Source organism: Poromitra crassiceps (genome assembly GCF_964638095.1).
Source record: "Poromitra crassiceps genome assembly, chromosome: 17".
Taxonomy (NCBI): Eukaryota; Metazoa; Chordata; class Actinopteri; order Beryciformes; family Melamphaidae; genus Poromitra; species Poromitra crassiceps.
In genome coordinates, this window is record NC_139635.1 from 517725 (window position 1) to 530336 (window position 12612).

At 44.5% G+C, this 12612-nt stretch overlaps 1 protein-coding gene across 1 annotated transcript in view; it reads left to right on the top strand.

The window, feature by feature from the left end:
• Positions 1-4479: 4479 nt before the first annotated feature.
• The window catches only part of LOC310791995 (protein NLRC3-like), a gene marked incomplete at both ends in the record, with an annotated part of 85297 nt that continues 77164 nt past the window's right edge, over positions 4480-12612 (top strand). The window contains 3 exons of the mRNA XM_083653678.1: positions 4480-4596; positions 5494-5615; positions 12478-12548. Coding sequence (XP_083509804.1) covers positions 4480-4596; positions 5494-5615; positions 12478-12548 — 310 coding nt within the window. The remainder of the gene's footprint in view (positions 4597-5493; positions 5616-12477; positions 12549-12612) is intronic.

Sequence of the window (12612 nt, forward strand, 5' to 3'; positions counted from 1 at the left end):
GATCTGGTAATTTTCACATAAACCACCTCAATAATGTTTTCTGCTGTATGTGCACTCCACGGAGTATCAAACATATGTTGTTTTTTCATTTTAAGAATGGCGTTTACCGGTTTTTGCAAATGAACTCTTCATATATATATACCGTATATATATATATAGGGTTAGTTTTTGTTTAATAGATTTTCGTATTTTTTTATCTGGCCACAAGATGGCACGTGCATCCCGTGCACCGATGTAAAATCGCCAGTGCGACCTATTATTGTTTGTGTTTAAGGATTACACAAATAAAGATATTAAAATGTGTGTGTGTGTGTGTGTGTGTGTGTGTGTGTGTGTGTGCTTGCGTGTGTTTCTCTCAGACTGACTGAAGTCCAGAAGATGAGTGTGTGTGAGGAGGAAGAGGAGAGCAGAGCAGAGTCTCCAGTACCCAGCTGTCTGACTCCGTTTAAGAAGACTGACTGGTCTAAAGACATCGGCAAAGACTTCAGTGATGAACCTGGACCTTCAGACACAAAGTAAGATGACTGTTATACCAGAGGTGCCCAATTATTTTCTATGAAGGGCCAAACATTATTCTGGATGGAGGACCATGGGCCCCCAAAAAAGGTGGATGAAATCCCTTGTGCTGATGCCAAAGAGGGCGTGACTTTGGAACTCTATAGATCAGTGGTTTTCAAACTGTTTCACGTCAAGCTCCCCTAAACTGACACAAAATTAGACCACGGACCCCCATTTGATTAAAACATTTTTTTTAGAGGTTTCAGTACAGAAAGTGTATGAAACCCATGCCCACAGTCGTACATTCTGTCACTGTGTTACTTATGCAATTATAATGAAAATAAAATGTTCCCCTTTCTGCTAGGGACCCCCTGAAACCTCCTTGGCTGGCCTTGGGCACAAACAGTTTGATGAATAAATAATAATAAAATATAAATAAATAAATAAATAAATAAATAAATAAATAAATAAATAAATAAATAAATAAATAAATAAATAAATGGCAGATGAAATCGCTTGTGCGGATGCCAAACCCAGAAGAGGGCGTCCCTTTGGCATTCTATAGAGCAGTGGTTTTCGACCATGTTCACATCAAGCACCCCTAAACTGACACAAATTAGACCACAGACCCCCATTCATTAAGATTTTTGCTTTTAGAGGTTTTATCACAGAGAGTGCATGAAACATAGGACCAAAAAAGTCATACATTCTGTCATTGTGTTACTTATGCAATTATAATGAAAATAAAATATTCCACTTTCTGCTGGGGACCTCCTGAAACCTCCTTGACTTGCCTTGGGCACAAACAGTTTGAAAGCACTACAGTAGCACACATGAGACAGGCCAATCAACACATGACAGAGAACATGAGCACCGTGCTGAAACCATCACATTGAAGCAAACTAATCAAGACCTACAGTGTGGTCTTCATCACACTAACGAACACACAATACATTGCAATATGCAACATCACATGCATTGTTGTCTGTCTTTACTAGAACTAATGATGTGTATAACACATGTCTGTTTCAGAGGTCAGTACCACAGGCAGAGAGCAGAGTCTCCAGTACACAGCTGTGTGTCTATGAAGAGTGACAGGTCTAAAGACATCGGCAAAGACTTCAGTAATGAACCTGGACCTTCAGACACAAAGTAAGGCTGCTTTCTCACTGGGAACGATTGCTTTCATTCTGTTCCATTCCGTTCCGCACCCGGGAACGATTGCCCCCATCCCCTCTCCCCTCTGGTCAGCTTTCACATTACAACATTTATTCCACGCTCGGAAACAAAACAGAGTGCACTTGCGTCATCAACTATGCCTGCAGTGTATCCTTACTCCGTTTGTTGTCTATGAGGTTCCACCACCCCCACCATTGGTATTTAGTAGGGTCCAGAACGGTTGCTCAGTCTTTGCCTGTCCAGGTCTGGAAGAGGTGGCGGACGACTCCCGGTGAGACACACGTGTGGATCAGCATGGAGGAGGAGAAAGAAAGGAGCTTCTATAAACCACAGCAAAATGATAGAAACATGTTAACTCAAATGTGTGCACTCAAATGAAAAACACGATATCAATAATGCTACTAAATTTTGACCATGTTTGAAACAAAGCCTATGTGTCAGTTTGTTATGTGGTGGTGGTGATGATATGTGTATTGTAAACGTAAAATATGCTACAAACTAACTGATGAACAAAGGGAAAGGCATTTTGTAAGGGTGTTTTACTGACACGATGTGTGACGATTTGGTGCAGCCGTCACAATAATGTCTAATGATGTGTATAACACATGTCTGTTTCAGAGGTCAGTACCACAGGCAGAGAGCAGAGTCTCCAGTACCCAGCTACCTGTCTATGAAGAGTGACTCGTCTAAAGGTTTTCTTCATCCAAACTTCAGTGATGAACCTGGACCTTCAGACACAAAGTAAGAGGACTGTTATACTGTCAGCCTACCTGAGAAGACTTGAGTAATGATGATGAAGGAACATGTTCTGTAGAATTGGTTCCCTTCACTGTTACTTAGTTCAGTGGTTCTTAAAGTGGGGTCCCTGAGGCAATTCCAGGGGTCCCCAGCTAAAAACGGCAATAAGTTAATTTCACTATTCTTCCATTCATAAGTAGCACAATGACACAATGCATGACTATTTTGGTCATGGGTTTCATACACTTTCTGTAATAAAACATCTAAAAGCAACAATCTTATCATATAGGGGTGTGTGGTCTAAGTTGTGTGATGTGTGACTATTTTGGTCATGGGTTTCATATAGGGATGGGAATTTCATGCATTTTCCTTAACCCTTAATTGAATACGTTAACAGTCAATTAATCGGTTAATCATTAACGCTGCATACCACAATGAATAAATAAATAAATCAGTGTGGCTTGTGCTTTGGGGGGACGCGACAGCCTGGTTCTCAATGTAGTTCAGTAGCTCACAAAATCCCTCACAGTCCACCATGTTTATCTGCATCATGTCCTTTCCCACCATGAAGCAAATCCTCTGAGTTATTGTCTCTGTTGCATCACTACAGCTTCTTCTAAACAGTCAGATGTGAGTTTAACTTCTGCCTCACGTCAGGTACAACATTGACAATGCAGACTACTGGAGCTGTATTTGAGAACGGCATCGCAATATACTTCATTATTTCTTGAATTACCTTTGACTACTCGCTCGCTCCACTGGAAATAGGAACGTATCAAATCCACCGCGCCAGTTCAGCTCACCCCAAAGTGCTGTGTGTGTGTGTGTGTGTGTGTGTGTGTGTGATTGTCTCTGTTGCATCAATACAGCTTCTTCTAAACCATTGAGAATTTGAGAACTGCATTGCAATAATATATATAGTTATAATATTGTAGCGATGTGGGGTTGTCAGTAAACATGTGATTGTCTGAGTGTTGGGTTGGTTCGCTGGGGGGGTTGTAGAGGGTGTCCCACCGCACTTGAACGCGGCTGGGAATAGTGTAACGCACCTGAAGGAGACATGGAGTCATGTGGGGTGGCTAGCTCGCTGGGGATTGGTTGAGCGGGACACGGCCATTTTGTCGGCGGGGAAATGTGTGTGTGTTGTCAGTCTAGTTATGCGAGGGAGCTAGAGCGGGTGTCTGTGTAGAGCAGGGGTGGCCAAACTACGGCCCGCGGGCCAACTGCGGCCCGCTGCCCGTTTTTAAGTGGCCCGCCATGAATTTAGAAAAAAAAAAAAATTGTTAAAAAAAAAAAAAAAAAAATTGCTAAAAACGTTTTTCCGTTTTTCTGTTTCAAAGTTTAAAACGGAAAACGAAAACGAAAACGGGGGAAAAAACGGAAAAACAAAAACATTAAGAAAAATAAACAGAAAAACAAAAACAAAAAAACGGATTCCCCCTATTTCATTTTTTCAATTTAAAACCATTGAAAATGGGTTATACTTGGGCACCCTGACCTGGTCTATTTATTTAAAAAAAAATATATATACTGAATGAATGTTTAATACTAATGTTATGTTAAATTATCTCTGTCTTAACCTGTTGGCACAGGAAAATAAAATTTGACAGAAATACCCATTGTAATAGGTGAGCACATCAATAAACTATGTGTCATATATTTATTTAGGTAGAAATAAAAATTTTGATGGCACAAGGGTTTTCTGGTCCAATTTTTTTGCCGCGAAAACTGACGCGCTTAATATTGTTTGGCCCGCGACTCCTTATATTTTTCTGTATGCGGCCCACAACCAAAAAAGTTTGGCCACCCCTGGTGTAGAGCTAGCTGAGAAGCTAGCTGCTAGGAGCTGCATGAGCCTGTCAATAAAGAAGCCGGTACCAACCCTGGTTTCTACATCATTACATTGGTGTCAGCAAGTGAAGCGGTAGCGCCTCTGATTCGGTCAAGAGGGGAGAGAGTGAGGAGGAACGGGGGAGGAAAAGTTGGAATCGACGGCTGACGGCTCGAGCGACCTAGCGGTAGCAGGCTAGCTGCGTGTGCTAGCTGCTAGGGGCGTCACGTGCGATGGTGCGCGACGGAGAATGGCCGTTGCTGAACGGGGAGAAGGAGCTTGTGCTGGCTCCCCTTATACTGACGTTCGGCTCGATGCTGGCGGGCATGAAACCCCGGGTGTTGAAGGAGGTCAGACGGCTGTTGGAGGCGACGCCGGCCTGGGCAGAGGGGCTTATGGAGCTGCTACGGGAGGTCGCGCAGCGCGGAGAGAAGCGGACGGAGGAGCCGCAAAGACTGTGTTGGACCTGTGGAGAACCGGGCCATGTGGCGAGGTGGTGCCGAGGCGGTCCCGGGAGACGGACCGGGTATGCAGGACAACGACATGGACAGCAGGGAGCCTGCTGGGCATGCGGCGCGATCGGACATTTAGCCAGAGAATGTCAAGAAGCTGTCGGGGACTGGAAGACAGCGAGAGAGGAGAGACGTGCAGGCGGCGGACAGGTGAGGCTTTGTTGGACTTGCCAGTCGCCTGAACATTTAGCCAGAGACTGCACTAAGAGTGTGAACGCTGGAAGAGACACACAGCTGGGGGAGCAGCCGGAGCAACAGGCAGAGGAGCAGCGGAGTAGCAGAGCAGTGGAGCAGCCTGAGCAACAAGCGGCGGAGCAGCGGAGCAGTGCAGAGCCGGGCATTCAGGTCGGGAGAGTAACGCTCGTGTCTCCGGGTGAGCGAGAGGGGTTACCGCCGGAGGAGCCGGCCCAGCCTAGCTTCTACACACCCCCCACGGTTGCTGAGCAGAAAGCGGAGGTGGAGATCGCTACCGGTGGTGTTCTCCCTGCTGTCCTGAACATGCCGCCCCCCGGGGGAGGGGGACGGGAGGACAAGCGAGTGCAAGAGGCGGAGGAAGAGGAGTACTGTTCAGATGTGGACCTGGAGGATGATGACATGGACATCACGGATGTCGACGTGGATGAGTGGAGACGCAGGCAGGTGGAGGACGCGGACATCAGTCAGATGCTCGCGTGTGTGGCGATCGGACACCGGCCCCCTGTGGAGGAGACGCACATGTTTTCCGGTACAACGAAGGGACTGTGGAACATGTTCACCGACCTGCGTCTGGGTAAAGAGGGGCTGTTGGACAGGACAGGGCACGGGATAACGGGGGTTCAGAAGGTTGTACCCAGCCACCTGCGGGTATTAGTGTTACGGTGGGCTCACAGGGGACTGAGAGCGGGTCATCAGGGGGTTCAGGAGACGCTCCGCAGAGTTCGGAAACATTTCTATTGGAACCAACACAAGGAGGATGTGCGGAGCTATTGCCGTGCATGTGGTGTCTGTAGAGCACAAGGGAGGGACTAGAGTGCTTCAGATGGGACAGAAGCTGTGAAAGGGGGGATAGAAATGTGTGTAGAATTTAAAGGAATGGGAATGTTAAATTGAAAATGTCAATGATGTAGATGATGGTGTGTGAAAAAGAAAAGAAAAGACTGTTGTGGGGAATTAGAATTTAATGTGGGGATGGAAAAAAAAAGATATTGGGGAAAAAATGTTGATGTTGTTGTGCATGTTTACTGTGCCACTTGGGACAAGTGTTTGTTTAAAAGGGGGGGCTGTGTAGCGATGTGGGGTTGTCAGTAAACATGTGATTGTCTGAGTGTTGGGTTGGTTCGCTGGGGGTGTTGTAGAGGGTGTCCCACCGCACTTGAACGCGGCTGGGAATAGTGTAACGCACCTGAAGGAGACATGGAGTCATGTGGGGTGGCTAGCTCGCTGGGGATTGGTTGAGCGGGACGCGGCCATTTTGTCGGCGGGGAAATGTGTGTGTGTTGTCAGTCTAGTTATGCGAGGGAGCTAGAGCGGGTGTCTGTGTAGAGCTAGCTGAGAAGCTAGCTGCTAGGAGCTGCATGAGCCTGTCAATAAAGAAGCCGGTACCAACTCTTCGCCTGGTTTCTACATCATTACAATATATAATATAGTTAATTATTTCTTAAATTCTTCTTGACTACTCAGTCGCTCCACAGGAAAAGTGAAGGTATCAAATCCACCGTGCCAGTTCAGCTCACCCCAAAGTGGTGTGTGTGTGTGTGTGTGTGTGTGCGTGTCTGTCTGTCTGTCTGTCTGTCTGCCTGCCTGCCTGCCTGCGTGCGTGCGTGTGTGTGTGTCCGATCATTCCCATGCTGGATTTAACGCTACGTTTTGACCGCTTCTTGCCAAACCATTTCTGTTTCCATGGCCCATCACTAACATGTAACCAGATCATACAGTGACATCTCAAAGCAACAATCTTATCAGATGGGGGGTGTGGTCTAAGTTGTGTGCGTTTATGGGTCTTTAACATGAAAAGGTTTGAGAACCACTGGTTTAGTTGACACAGTATGAGATGATTGTATTCCTGAAGCAAAGCTTGTAGTGAGGATATGATGGAAAGTAAAACATAACTGTTCACTGTTCTGCAAAACAGCTATTCAACAAAAATAGATATTCCTCTGGATTATGTTTTCCCAAAACTATATATCTTCTCTCAGCAAAATACTACACTCAAGACACACACATTCATGTGTTCCACATTTACATTCACAATAAAGATTCTGAATTAATAGAATAGAATATATATATATATATATATATATATATATATATATATATATATATATATATATATATATATATATATATATATGGGTGGGCGATATGGCAAAAATATCATATCACGATTTCTTTCAGGCAGGATCACGATCCACGATCTTATCATGATTCTTTTTTATATTGGTTTTTAAGACTATTTTGCAAGTTACTGAACAGTACAAGTACAACCAAACTAATTCCAGGGTACGTACGGCCATGAGAAACCTCGAAAACTCATGGAAATTTAAAATACAATTTGTTTTATAAATATTTTCATGTCATTAATTTACGCTGAGTTTCCAATAATTCATGTGCTAAAAAAGAATGTTCACAAGCATGCAAACACTATCTATCTATCTATCTATCTATCTATCTATCTATCTATCTATCTATCTATCTATCTATCTATCTATCCATCTATGTCTTGGTTCACTGTTATTTATACAGTAGGTTTGGGCAAAGGGACGAATATATTGGCTATCTGCGATTGAGTTGCGTGATTGTCATTTGTCAATTTGCTAATTTAATGGAGAGAGAGAGAGACCGACAGACAGAGCGTGGGGACAGAGCAGAGACATGCGGCTCAACACACACACACACACGCACACGCACGCACACACACACACACACACACACACACACACACACACACACACACACACACACGCACACGCACACGCACACACACAAACAGCGTTGAGCTTTAAGCAGTGAGAGAGAGGCGGGGGGGAAGAAAATAAGGTGGAGCAGAAACGTGCTCTCCTGAGAATACGAGGCAGCAGGATGAGGGCAGATTAGGAGCAAATATGCGTCCTCACATTTAAAATAACTGCCAAGTCTGACTGAAGCAAATGGAACTCAAACTATCAAAAAGAGCAGCCGAGATTCAGACACTTTTTGCGCGAGTTCCGCTCTATCTGCCTGTTTGTCTCTCTGCCAGTGCCTGGGAGGTCCTTCGTGTTAAGGCAACTAACAATTCTAACTATCTGTCTGGAAAGGCAGATCGTGAACGATCTAAGATCAACAGTGCCCGCATGTCTGTTTAGCGTGTGTGTGTGTGTGTGTGTGTGTCTGTGTGGCATGTCATTTTTAACGCTGTTCACTGTAACGAGCAGAGCGTGTGTTTAGGCTATCGTCCGGCTCCGTCCCCAAATTAATTAACGCTATGATGATACACCTGGGATGACGGGAGGTCCTTCGTGTTAAGGCAAGCCCTGGTTATGTGTGTGTGTGTGTGTGTGTGTGTGTCTCGGTGTTGTCATGCTGCTGCACTTTGCAAAGTGAAAAGGGGGAGGGGAGGAAAACTTGGGAAGCGTCTTTCACACATAGAAATGCAACTGATAGAATGTGCACTGCATGTAACGCGATTCTAACGATCTGTCTGGAAAGGCAGATCGTGGAACCATTCTGATCGTGAACGATCTAAGATCATCATATCGCCCACCCCCATATATATATATATATATACCGTATATATATGTGTGTGTGTGTGTGTGTGTGTAAAGAACCAATGATGATATGTATCAAACATTTGTGTTTGCAGAGGTCAGTACCACAGGCAGAGAGCAGAGTCTCCAGCACCCAGCTGTAAGAGTGACCACTCTAAAGGCAGACCTCCACATAATGAACCTGGACCCCCAGACACAAAGTAAGAGGACTGTAGCACTCAATAACATCATAATATCTGGAAGATGTAGTAAAATCTGCACTTAACTTGATCCAAAATGTAATGAACCTAATAATGTAATAACTTCACCAATAATATAGTAAAATGTCCTGGCTGATATTGTAATAATATTTTACTGATGGGATGTAATACCTTTCAATATAATAGACCCCAATAATGTAATAAGTTGAGTCAAAAGTTTAAGTGGGATCCTTGCAGGTAAAAAAGGAGTGGAGAGCAGGAGAACTTGGAAAAACTCCAAGGCAACAACTGTTTCAGAAGTAATAATGAAAAAGCCTTTATTGTGGCACGGCTAACAAAGTTCAAACAGGGACCTACGTGTTTCAGCTCAGCAGAGCCTTCATCAGGGTAGAGGCCCAACACAACAATGCATATATATATATATATATATATATATATATATATATATATATATATATATATATATAGTGACATCACTCAGCAATCAGTGAGTAGTAGACCTCCCAGACACACCTGTGTCTCACAGAGAACCTGCATCAACAATCATTGTGAACAATAAGGCATCAATACATGATGCATAAAATAAAGAAGATCCATAATAAAGTTTAAAAACAAAAAGTGGGTACCCAAAAAAAGAGAGACACAGAATGCAGTAAATGCACTGCAAGTGGGAGCAGTGCTGAAAACACTGCCCACAGACTAGAGGTAGTAGGAGGAATCACAATCCCAACCTGGCAGGGAGAACTATATACAATCAACAAGGATACAGCCTACAAAGGTGAGGCAATAGAGGCCCTCACAAGGAGCCACAAATTGAAAAGTAATATAAACAGCCCAACAATGGAATGTAGCTGAGAAAAACAATAAAAAATGAACAAAAAACAATCTCAACCTCACATTGAGCCCAGATTCCATTAGTCTACTGTGGGCTAAGCCCAAGAAATGTACTTTAACTACTTAAATCATGATGCAAATATGAATGTAGTTGAACTACCTGCAGGTTGCTGCAAAATGTAGTTAAACTACTAGTTCAATTACATGTAGTTCACTACTCTCCATCACTGAAAATAGAAAAAAAAAACAGTTTAAAACAAAACACTTTGCATGTCTCTATGTCCCCATTTAGAAATAGAAGGATAAAATAGCATCAATTACTGTAATTTAAATTGATACAGCATGTGTTGACACCTGACCATGCACATATTACACTGACTTCCTCACATAACAAATTATGCCCTGCCCTCTACTGTCCTAAAGGGTGTATTACACTTAATGACAGTTAATGTGTAAAGCACACAGGATGTTGCACAGAAGGTATGAAGACAGCTTAATCTAAGACAAAACACTTGAAAAGTTCAATTCATTTTGAGGTACTGGTCTAAATGATTAAATCATGGAAAAGACTTGAACTGCCCGACACTAAGAGCCCTGAACAGACCTAAGTTTGCTGCAGTGAAAGAAAGGCACAGATTCAATAGAGCCAAAGTCAAGCCCACTTTAGGTATATGAACCATAGATGTGAACCAAGGGATTTCATCCTCCATTCCTTTTTGCATAGATATTTTGTCAAATGCTGATAAAAATACTTTTACTTGGTCAAACCAAGTGATTCAGCTGCAGGTGTTACTCAATTAGTTTGACCACTTTTCTGCTGTATTGCTGCAGTACACAGCAGCTCAGCAGCGCCCCCTCACTGCTGCCACAGCAGCACCCCCTCACTGCTGCCACAGCAGCTCAGCAGCACCCCCTCACTGCTGCCACAGCAGCACAGCAGCGCCCCCTCACTGCTGCCACAGCAGCTCAGCAGCTCAGCAGCACCCCCTCACTGCTGCCACAGCAGCTCAGCAGCACCCCCTCACTGCTGCCACAGCAGCTCAGCAGCACCCCCTCACTGCTGCCACAGCAGCTCAGCAGCACCCCCTCATTGCTGCCACAGCAGCTCAGCAGCACCCCCTCACTGCTGCCACAGCAGCTCAGCAGCACCCCCTCACTGCTGCCACAGCAGCACAGCAGCACCCCCTCACTGCTGCCACAGCAGCACCCCCTCACTGATGCCACAGCAGCACAGCAGCTCAGCAGCACCCCCTCACTGCTGCCACAGCAGCTCAGCAGCGCCCCCTCACTGCTGCCACAGCACCAAAGAAGCACCTTGAAAACATTGAAAATGTGGCAGTAAGACGGCAAAGTTACATGAGTAAAATCTGTATTATTGGAATCACAAGAGACCATAGAACATTTCACTCAGAACAAAACCGAGTGCTTTGACCAAGTAAAACTATTTTTATAAGCATTTAATGGCAGATGAAATCTGTTCGTATGTCTAAACTGGAAGTGGCCGTGACTTTAGTTCTCTATTGTGGAGTCGATGCACCAGCTCGTGGGGAAAGTGTTTGTTACATAACAGCAAAACGTCATTAAAATTACACCATAAAAAAAACAGTTTTGAAGCCAAATTAGAAAAGTCCAAAACGTACTCATTATCTGCTAGATTTTACACACTTTTTCAACACTGGCTCACAGCCACAAGTGTAGCAAGCCAATAATGTCTTGAAATGCTCTGAAATACTGTGATTAGGCCTCTGAGTAGAGTGTGCTGAACAACCCAGTTAGGGATGCATTAGTCTCACTGGCCAGCCTCCCCTCCCTACCGGGAGAGGAGTCTGGGATAACTGGGATAAACCCTCCCCTGCTCTACTCTGCTGTCCCATTGGAGCGACTGTTTCAGTCGCTGTCGGATGTCCGCTCCCGGCTTATTACAAGCTCTGTCATTGGCTCCGACCATGTCAATCAGAGCGGCTTCCGCTCCCTCCTCCCTGTGTGTCGCTGTAAATAGCGCCCTGCCGCCGCAGTGAAAACAACAACGCTAAGTAGCTAGCCAGTTAATGGCACAAACCTCCACGCTAGCTCATTGCTACATGCTGAAAACGGCAAGTTGGATTGTTGGAAACTATTTTCCATGGGCAGTGCCGCTAAGCGCCCATGGCACCGCCCATGGCAATCCCATTATGGAGACCTGCGGTGCCAGACTCTCACGGTAGGGAGGGGAGGCTGGCCAGCGAGACTAGGGATGCATCAATATGAAAATTGTGACCGATACCGATAACCGATATCAACTTTGCTGTTATGGCCGATAACCGATATTTGCCAACATTTATTTACTCAAAAGGAATTTCAGCATTTCAGTTTAATGTGTTTCCAAACGCAGCTGCTTCTTTTAATTAAATACTGCTTCACTACCCTGTTTAATTTGATGCAGCTTTTAACACTACTTTTAATCAATAGCACGTCCATCATGTGTCAATCAAATTGTCTCATCCCGCCCACCAGTAATGTGTTCACACTATGATCTGTGTACTCAGTGATCCACTGCACTTGACAGGTTTATGTTTGTGTCATCAAGTTAGCAACAAAGATGCTACATGTCTTTCTGTGAAGAGATGCAGGAACAGAGAGACAAGACGCTTCTCTTTTGGCCCAGCAAGTAGCTGGAGCCGCTTATTTCCGGGTACTCTACATATTCCATCGCTGCTCACAAGATAGACTGAATCACTAAGCCAGAACGTGGCAATACCTCAACACATATCCCATAGTCCTTTGCAGGCCATGTGACTGTGACCCTCCTTGCCCAAACCTGTACTCGTGATTTATGTCCACTAGATGTCACCACAACTGATAGTTTCCATTAATTCCATACTCTGCTTGCTAGCAACAAAAGATAGTTAAACCCTTTTATAGTTGTTTTCCTACCTTTATAAACTCTTCTAATCTGTATGAATGAATTGCCTTCACCTCCACAGAGAGAGGAAGACGAGTGATGACAGACGAAGACCTGGACTGCAGACATCCAGCCAAACCAGCATCGTCCAAAGTAAGACTTGGAGTGTATCTACTGTTGTCACCATTTCTACAACCAGGACTTATTGTGTTGCTAC